At 48.4% G+C, this 22,460-nt stretch overlaps 7 protein-coding genes across 7 annotated transcripts; 3 read left to right on the plus strand and 4 right to left on the minus strand.

The window, feature by feature from the left end:
• Positions 1–596: 596 nt before the first annotated feature.
• On the minus strand, positions 597–6,613 carry N7471_000652 (proteasome activator BLM10; the record flags this gene model as incomplete). Its single annotated transcript, XM_057273373.1, has 3 exons — positions 597–659; positions 725–6,122; positions 6,183–6,613. 3 exons carry the CDS (start codon positions 6,611–6,613, stop codon positions 597–599), a joined length of 5,892 nt encoding a protein of 1,963 aa, XP_057141552.1.
• Positions 6,614–7,410: 797 nt separating this feature from the next.
• Positions 7,411–8,888, minus strand: N7471_000653 (uncharacterized protein; the record flags this gene model as incomplete). The annotated part of the gene is made up of 3 exons (XM_057273374.1): positions 7,411–7,798; positions 7,856–8,474; positions 8,543–8,888. The coding sequence occupies 3 exons, from the start codon at positions 8,886–8,888 to the stop codon at positions 7,411–7,413; spliced, it is 1,353 nt and encodes a 450-aa protein (XP_057141553.1).
• A 1,430-nt stretch (positions 8,889–10,318) lies between these two features.
• On the plus strand, positions 10,319–12,112 carry N7471_000654 (uncharacterized protein; the record flags this gene model as incomplete). The annotated part of the gene is made up of 1 exon (XM_057273375.1): positions 10,319–12,112. One exon carries the CDS (start codon positions 10,319–10,321, stop codon positions 12,110–12,112), a length of 1,794 nt encoding a protein of 597 aa, XP_057141554.1.
• A 1,210-nt stretch (positions 12,113–13,322) lies between these two features.
• On the minus strand, positions 13,323–14,585 carry N7471_000655 (aldo/keto reductase; the record flags this gene model as incomplete). The annotated part of the gene is made up of 4 exons (XM_057273376.1): positions 13,323–13,829; positions 13,921–14,277; positions 14,344–14,494; positions 14,557–14,585. 4 exons carry the CDS (start codon positions 14,583–14,585, stop codon positions 13,323–13,325), a joined length of 1,044 nt encoding a protein of 347 aa, XP_057141555.1.
• Positions 14,586–15,152: 567 nt separating this feature from the next.
• Positions 15,153–17,273, minus strand: N7471_000656 (flavin-containing monooxygenase; the record flags this gene model as incomplete). The annotated part of the gene is made up of 7 exons (XM_057273377.1): positions 15,153–15,493; positions 15,560–15,766; positions 15,825–16,325; positions 16,390–16,476; positions 16,533–16,969; positions 17,044–17,160; positions 17,212–17,273. 7 exons carry the CDS (start codon positions 17,271–17,273, stop codon positions 15,153–15,155), a joined length of 1,752 nt encoding a protein of 583 aa, XP_057141556.1.
• A 1,380-nt stretch (positions 17,274–18,653) lies between these two features.
• Positions 18,654–19,279, plus strand: N7471_000657 (uncharacterized protein; the record flags this gene model as incomplete). The annotated part of the gene is made up of 2 exons (XM_057273378.1): positions 18,654–18,678; positions 18,729–19,279. The coding sequence occupies 2 exons, from the start codon at positions 18,654–18,656 to the stop codon at positions 19,277–19,279; spliced, it is 576 nt and encodes a 191-aa protein (XP_057141557.1).
• A 1,117-nt stretch (positions 19,280–20,396) lies between these two features.
• Positions 20,397–21,877, plus strand: N7471_000658 (Zn(II)2Cys6 transcription factor domain-containing protein; the record flags this gene model as incomplete). Its single annotated transcript, XM_057273379.1, has 2 exons — positions 20,397–20,486; positions 20,690–21,877. The coding sequence occupies 2 exons, from the start codon at positions 20,397–20,399 to the stop codon at positions 21,875–21,877; spliced, it is 1,278 nt and encodes a 425-aa protein (XP_057141558.1).
• Positions 21,878–22,460: the final 583 nt, after the last annotated feature.

Consider the following 22,460-nt stretch of genomic DNA (forward strand, 5'->3'; position numbering starts at 1 on the left):
TGTACCACGCCGTGGGACATATAACGAGTACTTTGTAAGTAGTATTAGATCAGATTTTCATGTCTCGGAGCTATACTAAACACTCATACTTCCATGAAAGGGATCAACATGGTACCAGAACTTCCAAAATTCTCCATTTGAGGAGCGAATGCTACCCTCATTTCCTGATTTGGCTACTCGTTGGATATACGGAGCATAAGGAGTATTGTCCATTGCTTGTTCTTTCCCTTGTCACACTCACTTCTTGTGGCTTATCATAAAAGACGCTTGTCACAGGAAAATTATAAAGTCTTGGAGCACAATATGTCATTCGCAGTGTCTATTTTTCTCAAACAGGTTGGTCCCAGCTACCCGTAATCTCAAATGTACAGAACTCCAGTGGCTATATAAAGAGCAAATAAAAAATAGCACAGGTCTTTCATTTCCGTACCAAAGATAGATCACCCTATCAGAGAGCTCGTGCTTCAGGGAGACCGAGGAATATATACGAACGGCCATTAATCACATTGCTATTAGGAGTTGCCGGACCAGAAAACCAATGAGATACCCGCCGCCAATCCAATGAAACCGAAGAATGGTAAATACCGAAGTTCCATCTACGCAAAGTAACTCTTCCATAGAACACCTGATAAGTCTTCGAGCTGATCTGATGTGAAAGCCTATAATAATAATGGTTAGCCGTTTGCTTCGAGAAATAATTGAGGCTAAAAGCATAAGCACGAACCTTTGCATCAATGTGCCAAGTATCTTGTCTAGTCTTCTTGAACTCGCTGATAATCGACTTCACGCTCGATCCAACGATGCCTGGATCATTGGCCGCGCGGATACTGAGCGAAGTCAATGCCTCGGGCATCCAGTGAGGCGGAGGACTGTTGTAGGGGAAGGCCTGGATCAAAGCGCCAAGACCCAGTACAGCACCGTGGCGAACAATAATCAAGCGGTTGTGCTCGGGAGTGGGGGTTCCAGCGCCGGATGAGACAGCGGAGGAGGAAATTCCTGAGCGGAAGTTCTTCGGTTTCTTAGGGAGGGGGTTGTCTGCCAGAACCTTCGTGAAGCGTTCATGGAAGCGACTGACCATCTTTTCCCGCAGGAAGACGGGCGAGCATCGGACCATACCGGATAGTGTGGCCGAGGCGCCAGCACGGACTTCGTGCTGGGGGTCTTCGAGCATGGAGGCGATACACTCGAAGAGCTTGTCGCGGTCTGCAGGGTCGAGCAGGAACAGGCGGCGGAAGTAGATGATTTGGATGTTGATCATGATACGCAGGCGCTGGTGCCATGATGGGGATGTCTGTCCGATGCGGATGAGAGATTGGATGAATTCGGAGTTTTTCTCGGCTGGGTACGGGATGTTGGGGAGATGGCGGAAGACGTGGTATGCGAGGGATTGAAGCTCAGGGTCTTCCTTCACATCCATCATGTGCAGGAGCTGCGCAGTGAAGACATCAGGGAAGAATGAGACAAGCTGGGTACACTCGTGAGAAGACAATGTCGAGTCCAGCCAAAGGAGAACAGTTTTGCTACCCGAGGTGTAGGATGAGGGGGTCTGTTGGCCAGGAGTTCTGGCTTTCCGCCATTCCTCGATTCGACTGAAAATTCCACGAATCACCTTCGTAAAGTCTTCGGTAGGCGGGTAGGGGTATGCACCAACAGAAGAGGATGATTTCTGAGCCTCGAGAAGATGCTGAACATCAGGGTACGACTCGTGGTACCTCGTGCGATAAATAGTTGCAAGAGTCTGACCCATTGCCTCGCGGACGCCCTTGTATGGGTGGTCCAAGTGTGCAAGGAAATCTTCCACAATGGGCTTCTCAAGCTGGTAGTGCCAACCAGAATCAATGATACATTGATGCAGGAGGTTGATTTTGGAACTTTCCTTGAATGCTGCGTTGGTTGTCATGTCAAGACGGAAGCTGGACAGCCAATCGACCAACGGCCAAGCGCGGCGGGGATCACGGCATTGAAGGATCATGTGAAGGAATGTTGTCCAGTAGCCAGAGTTCTCTGGAGTGAGGCCGTCGGTGAAGATCTTTCGTATAATAGGGAATGCATACTCCCAGACCATGGTCCGCTTCTCCACGCCTGTATCCGTCACAGAGGAGATCAAAGCCCCGAGAATTTCAGCCGTGGCACGATGTTGGTGCTTATCACTGCCATCTTCAAAGACTTCCTTGATCTCTTCTTGGATTTCCTCAAACGAAACAGCTGTAAGCCCATCCCGGATCATGAGCTCGAATGCGTAGAGAAGCATCATGGCACAGGACATGCGGAACTTGTCAGCAGATGGGTCACGTGGCTCTTGCTTCAAGTACATGAAGAACTTGGAGAACCACTGGCGAGTGAACAACTTGCCCATCTTAGTGCGCACCTTCCATTCAACATCGTCATATTCGATGTCCCGTGCTACATTGGACTTGTAAGCCGGCATAGTCTTGCCCCACACAAGCCAGCCCGGGAAGTCGTGATCAACATAGTACTCCGCCTCAGGCTTCGCAAAGCTAGAAAGGTATTCTTGGGTGTATCCTTCCTCATATGGTTTGGTTGCAACCTTGATCTTTGACGGGAATCGCTGATGGCCAAGAATGTAATTCTTGTACTCGTGAGTGCAGATGGCCCGCACATCGATCATAGTGAACAGCGCGATGAGAGCCTGGGAGTACATGCCTCGCAAGCCAGGGTGGTCGTCAATAGACCCGAGTGTCATCAATTCGATCAGGTTATCGCTTGCGATATAGTCAAAGCGGAGACCCATAGTGATGACGATGGTCGCAGCACGACTGGCAATCTTCCAATGGGATACTCGTGCCAGGTTGACCAGCTCTTCGGCCAGGTCAGCTTTCCTTTTCTCGATAGCAACACGCTTGCTGTTTACAACTGCGCGCTTTTTCTCGATTTGCCCGGTGACATCTTCAGTGGGAGCAATTGCCTCCACAATTTCTTGATCTAAGATAGCCATTCGCTCCATCGCGCGACCGTAATCCATGACCTGGAAGACTGCGGTGGAGCAAATCTTCTGGACGGAAGGCTTATCAACGGCGCTGGCATCGATAAACGTTCTGACCACGGCAGGCGCATACTTCCAATGCCGCCCGACAGTTTTGGCCACGCTGCTTAGAAGCAGCGAGTAGAGTGCACCCTTGATGCGTGCATGGTCGTTTTCCTTGACACCCCTTTGCAGAGCTGTGAGTAGAGGGGGAATGACGAGCAGTCTGCCACCATAGACTGCCTTGAGTGCCGATTCGCCTGCGTTTTGGGCATTACGGCGTGTTTCTGTGTAGAGAGAGACGCAAGATTCGGCAATGTCAAGAAGAAGAATTTCATCAAGCTTAGACCGAGGACGGGGAGAAGCGTTGTGTCGTAGGCGTTGGAGGTGATACACATTGGCTCTGCGCACAAGTAGGGCTCTGGGGTAATCCTTTCGCATACCACTCATCTTATAGGGATGAATGTCCGCGGCCAAGAGGCGAGTCACTCGGTCGAGTACATGAGCGGATCTCTCAATGCCCACATCAACAAACCACGACCTAAAGGCGGAGTACAAAGCCCCAAAGCAAGGAACATCATCCTCTTGCTTATCGCTCAAGAACCGGTGTACATCATGCAAGACCCAGCCAGTTCGCTCACGGAGTTCATGGATGGTGGTATATAACGGGTCTCCCTCCTTGAGGGCATACCCAGTGGGGTAGGTGAAAGCCTGTCTGATTATAGCATCATCAGAGCTGTCCAGTACAGTATCGGCATCTTCATCAACGTTATTGGAAACACCCGAATCATCCTCCATTTCGACATCCCCAGAGGTGCCGGTCGAGGGTCCTTGTGTTGTGGTTGATGCGGCTTTGGGATCAAAGAGGACAGAAACTCCAGACAACACGAGCCGCAGGAGCACGAGGTTCCGAGTAACCTCATCTGACCAGTCCTTGCCGCTACCATCACGTTTGACATTTGAAGTCTCATGAGTCAGCGCAGATAGTGACTTCAAAGCCGTCTCTGTTTGGATTTTGAAGACGTCAACAGCAAACTCAATTTCCTGACGCGTCGGCACATGCCAATTGATGTTGAGGTTGTTCACATCAGCTTGGTAACTCCAGAGCTTCGGCTCGATGCCGTTCGCTTTGACTGATGGTTCGTAGAGTGAGAAATCATTAGTGTAGGTCCCAGTCAGGTTGAGCAGAAGGTGGTGGATGAAGTTGGAAATATGAACTGTAGGAATGCCACGGCAGTTCTGTTGCATGTAGACTGCAATGTCAAAGAGTTCCTGGCGGTGGCCAATGACGGCGCTGCCGACATGCACCACACACATGCTCAGCATACTGACATTCCAGACCAGACCTCGATCACGAGGCAAAACATCGGTTCCTGTGGTCCGGGTTGATCCAGCACCATTATCATCGATCTCAGTGCGGATAGCTGCAGTCAAGACAGGGATGAAACGCTTGAGGGCCTTCTCGGGGTTAACCTTGCATAGGGCGTTGCAGATGAAAGCCATTGCATCACGAGCCTGGTGGATGACATGGTTGGACACAAAATCCACAATCTTCCCCAAGGCGATATCATAATACTCAGGAGACAAAGAAGCGAGCAAAGGCATGAACGTGGCGGGAAGAGTGTTCACGATATTCTCTTCGGGTGAACCGTTTCGAACTCTGGAGATGTCCGGAAGATTTTCCAAGAGTGTGAAGACACGACCCAGGAAAGCTATCGTAAAGTCTCCGAAACCACATGTCGAAGAGCGCAAGATCAATTCCTCGGTCTCATCATCCAACTCTGTATCATAACCCAGCTGTACATCGGACCCTTGCTCTTCCATCCTCTCCATTTCACCTGAGATCCATTGCATCGCAAGCATGTTGCAGTTGACGTCCTCTCGCCCTTGGGTCAAGTCGACCATTGGAATATTATAACAGGCCGATTGGATGAATGACAGAGCATGAAGCGACTTTTCAAGATCATTCGCGTCAATTCCAGGTAGTGTCAGACCCAACAAAGTTGTCATATGACAGCGATAACCCTTGGTGCGCGAAATGACACGAGACAGCGATGTCATAGCCCGAAGAGAGGACGCAGTCCGGTGCACTTCGACAAGACCTTGCAGCGCGGGGTAGATTCTCTGCAAAGCCCCAGGTAGGATGAGATGTGGTTCTAAGTAGGCCAGGCCTTGCAAGGTCGACAGGGAGAAGGTCATTGCAGTGCTGCTCTTGGCATATATGCCCATGAAGATTACGTCACGGATGCACAAAACAAACCGCCGCTTCAGAGCCTCATTCAATCGTCGCTCAGGTGGGACATCCATCTCACCGGTTTGTTCGCGATTCCAACGCATGACGAAGAAATCAGTCAGGTAGTAAACCAGTTGTGACAGGGTCTTGGTCCAATGCCCCGAGTTGGAAGGATGGAAGAATGTCTCAACAGCTTGGATAAGACCTTCCAGCTGTGTGAGGACTGAAACTTCGGCATCTACGCAAGCGGGAGAGAGCGACATCACAATCCACCGGGCAATATGATGGGCAACCGGGTGCTTCCGCCCATCGCGATCAAGCATGATACCCAGACCGGACGAGATATCCACCAATGCGCTGTACGGGGAGGTGGATTGACCGACGGGAATTTCCAACAACCTCAGTATCGCGGTGAAAATGAGAGCAGACTGTTCCTTTGTGAAGATACCATGCTCGGAGAATGGAATGTGAGCGGCCGGCAGAGAATCTCGGGCCAATCTGGAAAGATAGTCCAGATATGTTGTGTCAAATGTTTTTGAACGACCGACCAATGACCACAAATGGAAATGTGTAGGCAGATGGCTCTGCGGTAAGAGATCGGCTCGTGAGTCGGGAGGCGGGGATGTCGGAAGCAGCAAATTAATGAGCCCGGCGACAACGAAGGCACCTTCTGAGAATGATGTGGTATAATGAGGCAAGAACTCTTCGAGCATAGCGGGAAGCTCACACGGGTCAATGAATAATTGAGCGAATGCGCAAAGCTTGGTCAGCGTCTTAACATTCCGCTTCAGGTTGGTCGAGTGAACAAGGCCGGACTCGGTGGGGAGGACAAAAGCCTTGAGCTCCTTGTATAGAGGCTTCCAATCTAGCACGAGATCTGTAACTGGTTTTAGATAATGCTTGCGCCTAAGATTCTGAGTTAGCAGCCACACTACCCCCGTAACCAACGCTGATAACCCAACTCACTTGGTGAGAAGCATGAACATGCTCGAAAATCGCTCGGCGACCGACGGGTCAATTCCAGGAGCAAGTGCAAGCTCAAAATACAATTTTACAAGGCTGATGCGCTGCGCCCGGGTCGGATCGAACTTGAGGGACAGCCATCCGCGTAGCTCGCGTGTCCAGTGCACGGCTCCCGGATTGAAGTCGCCGGCCTCCACTGCAATATAGAGCTGGTTCAAAATCTCTCGCAGATTTTGATTCCGCTCGGTCTCATCCTCGAGCTGGTATGGGAGATATTTGAAGTATGGATAGGTACGGGGCCGCACGCGGGCTATCGGTTCACCTTCGCTATTCACGGCGACGGGCTCACCACCGGGTGAGGTCGCCCGGGAGAGCTCTTGTACATGATTGAAATTGTGGGATGTGAGAATCGCCTTGGGGCCGGAGGCTTCCATCGTCGGATGAGAGGTAGGGAAGGAAATGTTGGCACGAGGTGGAGATGAGGTGAGGGAGGAGTAGCCGTTGCCGGTGAGCTCTGGCAGCAATACGTCAGCAAGGTCGATATTTCACGAGGGTATCTTCTTTTCCGCACAGTATCAATCACAGAACAAGATTCGAAGGAAATCGTACTTTTAATGAAACTCTGTAGCTCCCACTGCGAAATGCGCGGAATTTGGAACCGGAGATTGTATTTCACACGGCTGTGTTCGCATGAGGTACTTTTTTTTTCGGCAAACGAGGGGGAATATGACGGGCTCGTATTTGTTTTGGTGATTGAGCAGTTCAGAAGTTCGGCCTCCGTTTCTTCTTTTCTTCTTGAAATGCCTAGATGTTAAGGGTCATGAGGTCAAAGGGGAGAGAGTTGAGGTTGTGATGACATAATTATACGTAACGAAGCTTGGGCCCTGCAGGGTGAGCCGCGTGGAGAGAGATGCACACTAGAGATATAGTAGGATTTGTTTTTGATAGTCCTTGGAGAAAAATATGTGAGATTCTGTTTCTTTCCCCTCTCTTCTTTTCCAATTTATAATTCAGTTAGTGCCCAGGTGGGCGACTGCGCCTTTTACCCCAACTTAGGCAGACAGCCACCTTACGCAAGCAGATCGCCCAACCATCAATTCGGGATAGCCACATTTTTGGCCATTCACAGCAGTCTAGGCCATGTCTTATAACTTAAAATCACAATTTCAATATACACAACAGGTGACTCGGGCCAATATCGAGCCGGGTCATCACTATTCGTCATTCTCTTTCATGCTGGGGGCAGGAAAGAACCGAAAAGAACACCCTGGATCAACGCGTAGGCCACCATGCTATACACAGCGGCCACAAGGGTCCGGCTTTGCTTGGGTGAGCTTGAACTGAGATCTACAGCGCTGGTAACCAAATACCAGTACCACAAGGGATACCCCGACGAGATGCGGTTGATGATCTGCACATGGTAGCTGGTGAATGCCATGACAGCCAGCAAACCCTGGGGAACCGCCAGCCGAACGAGCATTGACCCCGGGCTGGTTGAGGATGAAGAGGGACTCTGTAATGCCCACAAGGTGGATCGGCATAGGATGGCCAACATGGGCGCCGCCAACAGAAAAAGAGGTATATTGGAGACGGTCCAATACCTCAAGAACCCAACATCCCTATTGCAGTCAGTAAGAGCGAGGAACAGTGGTATTCGGACATGAATCATTGCTTACCAGTAACGATTTTGAACCCAGCCGTAGATGCTAGGCAAAGGCCACTCACACCATGGCCGAAGATCGCCCTCGGACATGCAGTACATGCGATAGGCCAGGATTTGAGGAATGACCATCCCAGATCCTACAATACAGCCGCCAACAATGATCACTGCAAGACGAACAGTGGTGTGCAGTGTAGGACCTTTAGTTAAGGTCTTCCAAGCCAAAACTGCGGCATCATAGGCAAATAGGAACCCGCTGAGAATCCCATTACTGCGGACCATGGTGGCAGCCGCGAACAGTACCGCGGATGTGAGAACCCGAATATCTCGCAGACGCGTTGCCCCATTGCGCTCGGCAATGAGAGACGATGAGTAGAGGTAAAATCCAGTGATGCTGAAAAAAGAGACTATCGACTCTCCATAGGGTGCGGACAGAAAAGCGCCCGCTGGCGAAATGATGTGAAGAGCTGCAGATAGGAAGCAGATGAGATGTTGGGTGGCAGTCGCATGACCAAAGATGTTGGCTGACAGACGATAGAGCGCCAATACGGACAAATAATGGGCAACGTGGGAGAGAACCACTCCTACCATTGCGGTGCTAGCGGGTCCAGCATCTGCGCCAGAGAGACGAATACCTATTCACGGTATTAGTGTTAGAATGAGATGCCCCGACATGGGCAGAGTTATAGAGGGAATTATATACCAGAAACAAATATAGATAGAATCTTAGTGTAGCCCCAGCCAAAGGCCCATTCTTGCTCAAACAGATATCCATTTTCAGCAGTATGCAGGAAGTAGATACTGTCCCATCTGGCAAATTTGAGAGGCCCTGAGAGAGACTGGGACTGGGCAGCCGTTGATGGGTCGGCAGCATATGAAATCAAGGAGGTGGAGGTATCATAGCCCGACCCTGGACAGGCAGCAACAACGATGTACAACAGGACCTTCCATGACCAAAAGGCGAGTGTCAAACTTCGAATTGGGTTGTCCAATCGTAGTAGTTTGGCAAACAATGGCGGTGGCCTTGTGGTGGGTTGAACTGATGCCATGACGGGTTTCCAGTGACTTCAGCCACTAAACCACAAAAGGGAGTGACCTTGAATAAATCCTCGGAAGTTTTCCCAATGGGGATTCCTAGTGGAATCGGGTTGTCGGGAGTCTAGATGTCGGGATGCTTACCTCACGATTGTCTCGGTTTACGGTCCGCCGGTCTGCCGAGGTAACGTAACTTACCTGAAGGAAGGACAGAGGTGAAACTTGAAAAAGGGTCAGCATAAATATGCATAATTAGTCATCTGATCCACACGGGTTCTGGAGACTCCCGTTGATCAACACTAAAAGATATCACTGCATGCACGGAACTAGTACGGAGTGCATATGTACTTTATTGGAGTGGCGATTCTAAGGGAATTTAACATGTCATCGGACATTTCACATATTTCGTGAAACAGAAAAAGTCTGCGAAGATCAACAGATTCTACGGAGTACTCCGTATCTCGTATAGCAACTTGCCAAGGATTTTCATTATTCCCACAACTTTGGTCAAGTGAGCTCTTCCCAAGATGAGCATAAGCGCTAGTTCATCAAACTTTGCGGCACATCAATTTGTCCGATTCCCAAGTTAAAACTGAGTACTCCGTAGTGGAGAATGTAGATATAAAATCCCTCGGGTTATCCAAAAGAAAATTCGGTTTTTGAACGTGACAATAGTCCCACTATGCCTAGAATATATGGATACTACCGGTATATGGGCTCATACAAAGTCAGGTAACCAACCTCGGACAAATCTGCCCGTTTTCCGATAGGATGGGCCGTGCCAAGAAGGCAAGCTAAAATCCCTGTCCGATCTTAGAACAAAAAACAACTACCTAGGTATGAACCTTGGAAGATGATCGTCACGGAATCCCGGATGTGTCGGAGGCCGTATATGACCGAACCCGCTGACAGGCATAAACCGGGTCTTTTACCTTTGAAGGTTTGTGCATTAAAACATACTATTACTACGGTTAGTTACTACTAATACATAGTACATAATATGTATTAAACATATTAAAATACACATTGAGGGTCAATTTGTGCAACTGGATGGGTTCCACTTCAACTTTTTTGATTACTTATTTTTCGTCTTTTTTTTTCTTACATAGCTCTATAAGGCTGACCGCCTCATTCATATTAAGGTCCTTTATTGCTCCTGCAGTAAAACATCCCTTCCACTCTTTTAAAACCTTTTCAAATCCCCCTTGCATATACTTTCTCTTACACATTTAGCAAGTCTTTACAATCTTGACTTGCATCTTTGTCCATTTTGCCCCTGCAACCGTGATTAGACCTTCCCCACACATAGCTCTGGGGCTGAACATCCCCCCGCAGCTGACGCGTTTGAATACGGGCCATTGATGACTAGTACATTCGGTCTGGGTGAAATTCCACAAAGATTTTGGCTCTCCTAACACCAATGTGGCTCCGCTAGGGCTCAAGAATGCTGTTGAATCTTGGCCTCACAGCGGATGCCGCAGCAGCCCATGCAGATGAAACAAGTCACCAACCAGAGCCCCGGCCTTCTACGTGTACTACCTACTCGCCTACCTTCTTACTGTCTGCTCTACCATTGTTGAACTCCTTCTACAGTCCTCCCAGGCTCGCTGATGGTTCTGTTGATTGTCGGGGGCTTGTATCCGCTATGGTGATGAGTCCGATTGAGTCGATTGTGTCGGCCTCGGACTCGGGTGAGCCTTCCCAAGAATCGACTGCTGTTGTCGCCAGGCCCCGGGTCGCCCGTTCAACCACAGGTCGGAAGTTTCGACCCAAGACATCATATCAGTTCGCCCATCCCGCCGCTCATGGTCGTCATAAGCGGTTTAGATTTCGCCCTAAGCTCCTCCTGCAGCTGCAACAGGTGTCGCAAACCCCTCGACCGTTACCGGTTGTAGATATTCTCCCATCGACTTCTTACCTGCCACTATTGGCCCGCAAGTTCCCGGCCATCTATCGTACCAGAAACGGATTGGGTCCGTATGACCTCATTGTGGTGTTAAGCGAACAATACGACCGGACGGTGGGCAGCATTCCTGAAAAACGCGTCAGCTCGGAGGATGAAGACGAAGATCATCGCGAGGTGGTCGCCACGATCTGCCAAAAGTATCAAGAAGATGCTCGACTGAAAGGAAAGGCGGAGATATGCCTGAACTTCGGGCCTGTGTGGGAGGCATCGCCTCTCCCAAGCGGGTCTTATGAGTTTGTTGCTCAGACAGATAGCGGCGTGCAAATCGTGCGGTGGGCTTTGCGTGGTGGGAGGAGTCGCCGGATGAGTACGCCCACAGCGACACAATCCCGCGACGACAGCAAACGGTTCACTTTCAGCGTCATCGATCCTACCACTCGCCGGCATCCCGTTCTCGCGTCTATGACTCGAAATCAATTAGAAGTCAATGATGAATATTCCCCGGCCGTTCGGTCCGGCACCGGTCCCACGACTCCAAGCTCAGGAATGTCGGTGGTGAGTGATGCCTCGGATGCAGAGACTCCCTACGATGGAAACTCGGTCACTCTTGATGATGGACTGCGAACTTTGATCATCGTCACCGGCGTCTGGGTCGCCTTCCGTGAGGGGTGGTCAGACAACTTCCGCTACGGCGACCCGGTGTCTTCATCTGGTACAAAGTCGACCACGTCTCCGACATCCGTGAAACATGCATCTCCGACGACCGCCAAGAATGAAACCGACTCTTTCCCGAATATCGATGAAGATGGCAAACGCTGCCTGTCGATGTCAAATGTTCGCCGTTCCACCACCCCAACCACCGCGGATGGAACGCAATTCGGTGGTTTGTCCAAGCGCTCTAATTCCACCGGTCTTGCATTCATGGATCGAGCGAAACGACGATCCGCTTCTGGGCTTAGCACTCGCCTGAACCGACACAGCATGTTCACTACCTTGGGCGAGAACGGCCGCGATATCGTTGTCTCCCGTCCTCCTTCTCCTTCTCCTCGCCAACAGTCCGCTGAGGTAGAAGATTCATCCCGAGCTGGCCATCCTAAAGCGAAATCTCCTGCGAAAGCCCAGCCGGAAAGAGAAAACGTCAAATCAAAACCGGGGCCAGATCGAGATCCTACTTCCTCAAATTACCGCATCACACAGCATAACAGCACCCGCAAAAAGAAGCCCGATCCCCCACTCCCCGAAGCCGTCGACTCAACGCCCGACAAGGGCAAAGTTCGCCGCCGCCTCAGTACTTTCTTTGGCATCTTTCACCGAAAACACGATACTCATTGACATTTCAATTCCTCATCGCCATGTATACCCCTGCATCATGTTTGTGGCTAGACCACATGTAGGCATCATCACATCATCAAGTTCGAGTCTCATTGCATCTGGCATCAATTGGGCGTTCATACGTTGCAGCGCGATTCGTCCGGTACGAATCCTTGCCGATGTTCTTTTTCTTCTACTCTCCTCTCTCTCTCACATACATTCCAACTAGCATATTGCATCCTTCGCATTTGTGCATTCTTCCAATATTCTCTTTTCACACCCACTTTCTGTCACCATATCTTCATCTTCATGTCCTAGCGGCTTAAACTCAAAATGTGTATGCTTGTATCTCACTCGTGTACATTGCTATCCATCTATCCATCACGCTACAAATGAATAAAATACCCTATCTTCCACAGTCAATTACACAAGCTTTTCGATTCTGTCAAGCCTCCCAAGTACTTTGTATATATTCAAAATATCTCACTATATCCAATATCCACACCCACAATCCATAACCCTCAAAGGGAGACGAGCATGAAGCCACCATAAATGTATATTTTGCCCACTTAGAATTTGTAGCAGGCCATGTCAATTAGTTGCTGGCCAACCTATCCTATCGCCGAATAAAACCAGAGATCGAGGAGGGATCATCCTGTGATGGGTGCTATATACACCCATGCCTGCGATTTCGATCGAATTACCCTGCTGCTAAGGTAATAGCGTGCGAGATAATCGCGATGTGTATCGCCCTTATCCGCGAATGTGATGAAGATCAGCCAGCGTTTGCCAAGGTGGTGGCGGGATTATGAGCTGTGAACTTCGTACGCCGTGGAGGGTGATTTGTCGAGAATGCGTGGCTGCGGTTCAGAAGGGGAGAATACTTCCGGAATAAGCAAAGTACATATGATAGAGAAGATCCTCAGGGCTGGATCAGACGTATACATATACGGTGTGAGGAGTAAATATATCTCCTCCTCCTAACATACTCCCCATGTTGTAGAAAAGACCTTTGTCTAGTGCCTCGTGAACTGCTATATACCTAGGTACTATTCACCATCGAGAGCTCAGGGCTGTTATTGTAAAAATATCAAGATGCCTTCAAATATGGTGGGGATGTGGCGCCCTTGTTTGACGTAAAAGACAGAATTCAAAGTTCAATTTGCATGGTATTCATGTATTCACAGCCTTTATAAAGCTTCGTAGATATCCCGAGGTCCCTCTCAAATCCTTACCGCTCAAGCGCAGTAACAGCCTTAGGAACATACGGCTCCTCCAGATACTTAATCTCCTCGGGAGACAGCTGGACCTTAATAGCAGCAACAGCCTCATCAATCCTCTTAACACTATGCAGACCAAGAATGGGGTTCTCGCCCGGGTGAGTCAAAGACCAAGCGATAGCAATCTGAGCCATGCTCACGCCCTTCTTATTAGCGAGTTCCTCAACCCGGTCAATAATAGCCTTATCAGCCTCGGACTCGCGACTACGGACAAACATCTTCAGCGCGCCGTCGGTATTCTCACGCACCGTCTCGCGAGAGCCCCAGGGCCGTGCCAGCGCGCCACGCGCAATCGGTGACCACGGGATAATGCCGACGCCGGCGTCTTGGCAGTAGGGGATCATCTCGCGCTCTTCTTCGCGGAAGAGGAGGTTGTGGAAGTTTTGCATGCAGATGAATTTGTGCCAGCCGTTGCGCTCGGCGATGTTTTGTAGGGATTGGAATTCCCACGCCGCCATCTGGTTGTGGGTTAGTGTGGAGATCGTGGATGTTAGGGAGGAAAGAAAAGAAAAGAAAGGGGAATCAGAGTGGAAGGCATGATGGACATACCGAACTAGCACCAATGTACCGAACCTTCCCACTCTCGACGACATCGTTTAGCGCCTTCATGATCTCCTCGCGCGGAGTATCCCGGTCTAGACGGTGGAGCTGCAGCACATCGATGTATGTACCCAGACGTTCCACGCTGGCATCGACAGCATCGAAGATATGCTTGCGGGACAAGCCGGTGCGGTTGACAAATGGGCCGTCGTTTGTGGCAGATGCGGCGATTGGTGGGAAATTTCCCTCGTCGTCGACGCCGAAGAAACACTTGGTTAGAATTACCACGCGGTTGCGAGGGATGTTGTACTTCTTCAGGGCTTTTCCGACGACTTCCTCGGATTTGCCGTGGGAGTAGACGTCCGCCTATACGTTGAATATTAGTATCTTATTCGGTGATTTTCTCGAATATATTGCGATGTCTTCATTTACCGTGTCCCAGGTATTGATGCCTTGCTTATAGGCATGTTCAATCAGAGGCAGTGAGTCTTCCTCGTCCAGGACCCAGTCTTGCCATTGCTTGCTGCCATAGCCCATTGTCCCAAGGATGATCTTGGAGATTTTTAGACCTGAGTTTCCAAGGCTGTTATTTATTTCGTATTAGCATCTTATTCGAGTGGAAAGTGTGCCGCGGGGGTTCTGTACCGGACATATTCCATCTTATTGTCGGCCATTGTGAAATTTGCGTGCTTATTTATGTGAGCTCTAACAATGATAAAAGTATTAGTCACAATAATTTATGTATTGATCTTGTTGATTCACATTGAATATGACGTCAAATCCCCAGGACAAGTTTTGGGGCACTGGACGGAACTCACCAAGTGTATCAACACAATTAATTATGAATATTAGTGGAAGAAGGAAAGAAGATGCGAGATTCTTGAAATTCTTGAAGACCAAATGAGTCAGAAGAGTCGAAAGAGCTCATTAATAATCCAGGTGAATCTGCCGAGAACCACAAGCGTACGCGCATATAGCCGATGAATTACCGGAATATCCACCTTGACGTTGATCGGTCCAGAACATCGGATGTCGAGATCTGCGCGATAGAGTCAATATATGCATCTATGTTATACAATTACATCCAGTGTAACTTATAATAACTCAGAAACGTAGTACGATCTCGGGTTGTATTAGCTGTTGAACTGACATCTACAATAAAGGTACATCATAGATCGCTTAACACGAAAACAAATTGGATCCTCACAGCATTGGAAGATAGATATGCATAGTAACATTCCTCAACTCTTGACTGGTGGTTCACCAAGATACGACCATGCGCCCAGCAACTGTAAGACTTGGCTTGTCACACGATACAACACGTTGCTTGGTGGTGCAAGGACTTGAGAAGCTGGCTGCGCATTCCGTTCTGGCTTTTGGAAATTGGTGGGGGGATGAACCCAGGGGAAATGATTGGGCACGAATCCATCAATTGTCACACCATTGCCGAAACTTGCATATTTCTCATCGGGGTTCTCGTAGACTAGATCGAAGTCTTCCCAGCGCACAATTTCGGTTGCCGCATAGTAGTGGAGGACAGTACCGGGCCAGGGAACAACTACCTTTCCATTGTCGTTCTTGTCTGTACCACCAAGAATGAGTCAATGCGCTAAGCTAGGAACAAGAAAAGAGGTAGGGATCTACCTACACCATGATTTGCATGGTCCCGACCAGACCATGTGAGGCATTCTCGACTGAACCCATTGGTTAAATGCACGCTGAGCCCGCTGGCTCACAGACACGGATCGCAATCTGTCTGTTTGGAGTCGGGATAGGATTCGAATCATATAGTTGCTTGCTCTCTCGATCCCGGGGATGGCGGATCCATTCACAGGGCAGATTGGGGGATTGAAGACTGTCCAAGATACACCGGTTAAGCACAATAACCAACAAAGGGTCATTCAGGTTCTTACCGAAAAAGTTAGGGAACTCAGCAACCATCGCAGCCATATAACTCTCGCATGGTCCCTCGCGATCCCAGTCTTCACTCAGCGATCGTCCAGCGCGGCCAGTGACTGGGAATCGTGGCTGATATGGCTCGAATCCAGTGGCATATACCAATATGTCACACTTGTACTCCCCTCCGGATTCAGTGATAAGGCTACCCTCGGTCAGCTTTTTGATCGAATCATGCACATACATGGCGTTGGGCTTCTGCAACGCATCTAGATAGTGACCACCGGGAGTGAAGCGACGACATCCAGCTTCGAATTCTGGTAGGAGTGCGTCCAAAAGCTCAGGGCTTGTGATCTTGGACTTCATGAATGAATGTGCCAATGATGTAAAATTGGCTTGAGATTTGGTCCCTCTCCAGAGTCCCGTGAAACTTGCGGCAAGTCTCCGCTCTAATGAGATGCAAAAGTCATAATAGCGCATAGGGCATGTCTGGAGAGCTTGCTTCTGTTCGGTTGAGTCTGGCTACAGATCAGCACGTCTGTCGTTAACCCGTTTGTTTTTATGGTAAGGCGAGAAACTCACATTCGCGCTGGACAGTACCATCTTCAGCCGATGCATGTGGGAGAATCCACGTTGGGCCTCGCGCGATGTTGATTATTTGCGAAGCGACTTGAGAGACCAGCCCAGTTAGCGTGGCGTGTCTTCGAAGTGACTTTGTGACTCACCTGGCTGCAAAGCTGCCACGCACTGAATGGCGCTTGCACCATTCCCGATCACAATCACTCGCTTGTCTTTGACAGTCATATCAGCTGGCCAGTTTGCAGTATGTACTTGGGCTCCTCGGAAGCTTTTCTGGCCCGCAATCTTGGGGAACTTGTAGTTGTTCAACCGCCCGACAGCGTAGACGAAGACATCAGCAAAGATGGTCTTTTCTTCGCCAGAAACCACGTCGCAGAGAACAACTTTCCATTTTGAGGAGTCTTCGTTCCATTGCGCCAAGATGCATTTGGTGTTGAAGGTCATAAAGCGGCGGAGATTGTGCCTGTCGGCCACATCCTCCAAGTATTTGTGAATCTCGGGAGCTGGGGGATAAAGCGATGACCATGAGGGATTGGGTGCCCAATTGAACTGGTAGGTGTGGGAAGGCACATCGCATGTGCATCTATCACTTAATATTAGTGAACCTATTCATCTGATAACAAAGCTCGAAGCTCGCAGGAATACCGTCGTACATACCCGGGATACCGATTTTCATACCATGTACCTCCAAGGGAAGGATTTCTGTCGTAGATTTCGAGATCGACACCTAATAATGATGTGGTCGCATCATGTGCGAATTGGATTCCTGAAATACTAGAAAAATATGTTAGAAGTGGTTGTCGCTCGAGTTCAGTATGCACATACCCGGCGCCAATAACCACAATCTTCAACGGACGTGCCACAAAGGCACTTGGAATGAGATCCATTGCAGGTAATATGAAAGTAGGTTGCAGGGGAAAAAAAGGAAGAAGAAGATCTCCAGGGCTGAGAAGGACTAGGGAGACAGGTCATATATGATAACGTGTCTCGCCTTGTCTCGTCTTCTGCAGGGCAACACGTGCTTCCTGAAGGTAAGAATAACAGAGAATATGTGCATTTTTCTTTGTTTACATGTCTAAGTCTACATAGTCTATTCAACGTGTTCAGGATGTTCCCAACTCCACGGCGAGACACGGGAACTCACAGGGAAGACAAGGGAAAAGCTTCCAAGGTTTCTTTACAGGTAGCGAGATCCCAACGTGACATTATGGGGAAACAAGATGAAGTGGGTTCCAACTTAAAACCCGTGGTCTTTTGGGGAATGAAGATTTCAGTAATCGGATGCCCTAGGGAGTGTGTGAGATTAAGGTTTATGGATCGCTTCTATAGCTGAATTAGGAAGTCGGCAGGTCACCGAGTCAGCCGCAGATTATGGTACTAGGTGGTGATTGTTCACTAGCTAAGCTCGATGCATCTACGGTGGCAATATTGGGTACAGATACAATATCCAAGTAGCCTTGACGACACGCAGCCCAGTAGTAGGACCGTATTTTAGCCAAGTACTCTATAGGGAGAAGTGCATATCGGCTTCCAAAGTTGTTTTTCGATAAATCAAGTGATATCTTCGTGAGTTCTGGAATAATCACCAAATGTTCCATAAAAAAGCCAAAAAAAATGGGTTATTGAAAAAAGAAAAAATAGCATCGCCAAGAGAGGTCAAAAGTACACAATTAAGTACTTTTTACTCTGTAAAGAAGAATGGATTGTTGCTAAAGCTGGGAGCTGAGGACTATCTCAACAGCTAACATGACGAAAAGCGCCTCCACGAAATGGCCACCCTAGTTGGGGTGTGTGTGTGTGTGTGTGTGCGTGTACGGAGTATTGCAGCTGTTGTGAGTAATATTGGCTGAAGGATAAGAAGTTTAATAATAGAAAGGGATAACCTTGGAAAAACGAGTTGCGGGATGCTCATTAAGGCCATTAATATAGAGAGATGAAAGCATTTTAACCAGTGCTTTAAGAGAGGCGTAAAAGGGTGTGTCAAAAAGGAAGGGCATTATTAAATTGACTATAACATGGAAATGATAACGGAGAAAATATGTTGAAAATGGAACTACACAGGGCTCATAGCAAGAGAGCCTAAGTAGACAAAAGAGAACGCCAAGTAGCAAACAGAAGCCCAAAATATTGAAGATTATCTCCTTCCATTCTTATAGTAGTTTTGATGGGTTGATCTCTTACCTTCTCTCCGGGTACCTCTGCCATGGCTGAGGCATCCAGCATTCTCTTCTCTTCGTCTCTCTCTATCCTCATACTCAATACCCAACATGCTAATCACTGATTATTACTGCAGTATGTCAACTCATCACCTACGTGCCAACAAAAAGATCTAACAGAACCAGACAACCTTCTCAGCCCCGAATGGGACCCAATCCAGTTCAAACCTCGGGGAGAGCGGTTCGAAATCCTGCACCAGCCAGTCGAATGCATCCGAGCCATATGTCTGGCACCCCGCGAGTTCAATCTTCCAAACAGCTGGACCTTTTTTCTTTCCACATCTGAAGAAAACCTGACGGCGGTAAGGCTTCATTGTCAACCAACCTACGAACGCGCACCCACCGTTCTTGAAAATGGCTCCAAAGCCAACATTGTGTTTCAAAAGAGATCGACCTTGGTCCCACCCAATGGGCAATTGACCTTTGTTCTGACCGTGAACCCGGGATTCACAGTGGGTGATATCCACCAGATGATCGTTGCGAATAACCGTCACAAATATGAGATTGACAATGACGGTTGGAATGGCCGAACATGGGTTTATGATCAAATCGATCTCTTCAACCAGCATGGCATATTCGCCGACCAGGACGAGGTCTCACTGGTGAATGATGGAATCCAGAAAAGGTGGCCAGGGGAGTTTCCTGACCCGCTTGAGATGGGGACTTACTATGGGTGAAATCGGGCGAATCAAATGGGGGTGCTTCTTTCATGCTGGTCTTGGTGACCTGGTCTTTGATCAAATTTGCTACAGCGAAAACAAGGCTATGTCTGTTCTACTTTTTTTTTATCTAGCTGTATGGACAAAGAGAGTTGTCTCTATATATAAAAGGCATTTTTGTCACGCCATCTGACGGTGTGAGACCCGCAGCACGGAAGAAAGTGCACTTCATACCATCGTCATACATAGCGTGTAAGAGTAAATTGCGAACTTCAAAAGCACATACCCCTATGATCATAGACCCTCCACATTATTGTCATCAAATAGTAGCATAACAAAGAGATCAGTTTTTTTAAAGCATTTGGCATTTGTTCCTCAACTCGTCGAGGGAAAGTGATTCAATCAGTGCAAAAAGTAGCTTCATAGCCTATAGTAATGCTGAGATGGTAAGATAAAGGAGAGTTGGTCCTAGTTGAACAAACTTCTCTCTTGCTAATCTTATATTTTCCTTTCCTTTGGCTGATTGGTGCTCGGTTTTGTGCACTCCTCCCAGCTTCCAGCAGTCCCATATCCTTTAGTCTATCACTTTCCAGAAAATTATATGGAATATTATGGCTGGAGCCTAGTAGGAAAGCTAAGGAACTGATACACCTATACAGAGCATGCGAATCTCTGTTTCCCAGCTCGTCTAATGCTTACTTTCTGCTTGCATTTGGGCGGGATATATCACTTTATGAATCGACTTTTGCTTGTTTGCCTAGAGGCCAGTTAAAGTTTTCTGAATGTCAAAGAAGGTGATATCATACCCATTATGTGTACCATGGTGATTTTCTACTTTAGCCTGAACGTGAGGATCTTTTATTAGGCAGACATATAAGGAGAACATTCAGCTTTGGGTTTAGGGGCAATTGGAGGAGCACTTGAACCAGTTTTCCTGGTTGACAAGTATTTTCCCTTTTCCATTTGCCCCGATATTCAGCTCTTTACGCCCACTTTTTACATCTTCATTTTTGGTATACCTACCTATACTCCACGGTCACGTGTGTTCTATCTTTAAATCATTACGTCATGCCGTGGAACCCGAAACAGCAAAATTAAAACGAATACGACCACCGCTCTACAGGCCCTAATCATCATGGAAAATACGCAGAGCGCGATCCGATCCCGAAAATCTCATCATAAGTCTCGCTTAGGGTGTGGAAATTGTAAAAGACGGCGAATAAAAGTGAGTGGTTTCCAAACCGTCCCCGAGTCCGGTTGTCGTCTTTCACAAGCTAGTCCTCCTACAATCAAGAAAGAGATGGATATAAAGGAGAGAAGCATTTATTTCAGGATCATGAATACTTTCCAGTCATTGATCTGTCTTGGGGGCGACTAGACTGGGTAGAGAGTGAAAGATTTGGATGAGAACCCACTAATAGTCTATAGTGTGACGAGAAGAAGCCAGCATGCTCCAAATGCATTCATCATGCTATCGAGTGTGACTTCCTCTCGACAGCAGCTGTATCATCAGCTTCGTCCTCTTCAGAACCATCCCCATCCAGACCTTTGAAGGCACAATTTCGATTCAAGCCTTCTAAATACGGATCTGGGGAATGCAACCCCAAGGATGAAATAGGCCAGCCATCTTCGCAGACAGTCTCCTCAGAAATCCAATGCAAAAACTGCAGCTCGAGCCCCCTACCGCAGAGTCAAGATACCCTCTCAATCGCCGACCTACGACTCTTCCACCACTTTGTCACAGAGACATACCGCACCCTAACGGACGAAGCAACCGACCGCAATCGAGTCTGGCAAACTCACCTTCCACAATGGGGATTTTCCTCGCCGTCCATCTTCCACCTCATATTGGCGCTGGCAGCCTTACATCTGGGTCATCTCCACCCCGAGCTACGAGACCAGTATGTGATACAGGCAGATGACCACTTCACATTTGGCATTCGATCTGTGTCCGTTATTCTGTCAAGTCTTGATTCAGGGAACTGTCAGTCAATATACATGTCGACAGTGCTAATATGTTTCGTCTATTTTGCACATGGTCCAAAACCTGGTGAATACCTCGTGTTCAGTGAGAAGGGGAAGGCCGAATGGCTGGTTCTTATGAGAGGAGTGAGATCGATCTTGATGTCTAACCGCGACAAAATCTTTACCGGGGTCTTGCAGATTCAAACCGATCCTGTTATTCAGGGCGTCAGCCCCTTGTTACAAGATGAGCTCGGAGAACATCAGTCTCATATTAAAGAACTTCAACGTTTTATCGAAACGAAAACTGGCGGGAGTTCTACGTGTCAAATCTACATCGGTGCACTTGAAGACTTGCTCGGAATGTTCGAGGAAGCATACCAGAGTCGAAGCGCTGGGAAGGATGGTGTTAGCCTGATGCCCTTTGTAGTTGGGTGGATATATAGGCGGCCTGAGCAGTTCATAAGTCTTCTTGAGGAGAAGGAGCCCCTTTCATTGATTGTTCTTGCTTATTGGTGTATTCTTTTGAAATTCATGAGATCCTCGTGGCTTATGATTGCTTGGGATCGACATGTCATTGCAGGAATTCGGGAGTCTCTAGGAATTGACTTCCGCCAATGGATTGAGTGGCCCATGAGTGTTATTTGCGATTGACCTAAATAGATGGAGAAAGTCATTTAACGTCATGATCTCATTTTCTGTGCCATGTAGATAAAAACAAGAAGCGTGACTTTGAATGCGAAAGTAAATCATCGTCACAGGCACATTTTACCCCCAGACATAGACTTTAATCACCTTGTTATGGTATCCTGTCAACCTGACATCTGCCCTTGGCCTACTTTATAATCCACTAACCAACCCCCTTTTAGTCTAGTAGGTGGTCAGCACTCCCTCGCCCTGGCGGACCGACAGCGCGCTTATTCCTTCGGCACTTTCACATGCGTCTGGCCCACGAGTTCGCTTACCGGTGACAAATGAGGATAGCCCTAGAGATATGATCGACAAATTCAAAGTGTAGGCGACACATACCATAGCCTTGGCGACGGCTGGCGTCGGCTGTACCACAGGTTTGGCATCGGCTAATGGTAAAAAGGAGGTAAATAAAAGGGGAGCTATGCGATAGGACCTCGAGATGATCAACTTTCCTTCCCGTGTCTCCTTTCTTGGCCGTCCATTTTCATGCACGAATACAACCTAATATTGCTCTCCGAGAAGACACACGGGTGAAGTGGATGAT

This window comes from Penicillium samsonianum (genome assembly GCF_028829775.1).
Source record: "Penicillium samsonianum strain IBT 33392 chromosome Unknown utg000001l_segment0_segment0, whole genome shotgun sequence".
In the NCBI taxonomy this organism is placed as follows: Eukaryota; Fungi; Ascomycota; class Eurotiomycetes; order Eurotiales; family Aspergillaceae; genus Penicillium; species Penicillium samsonianum.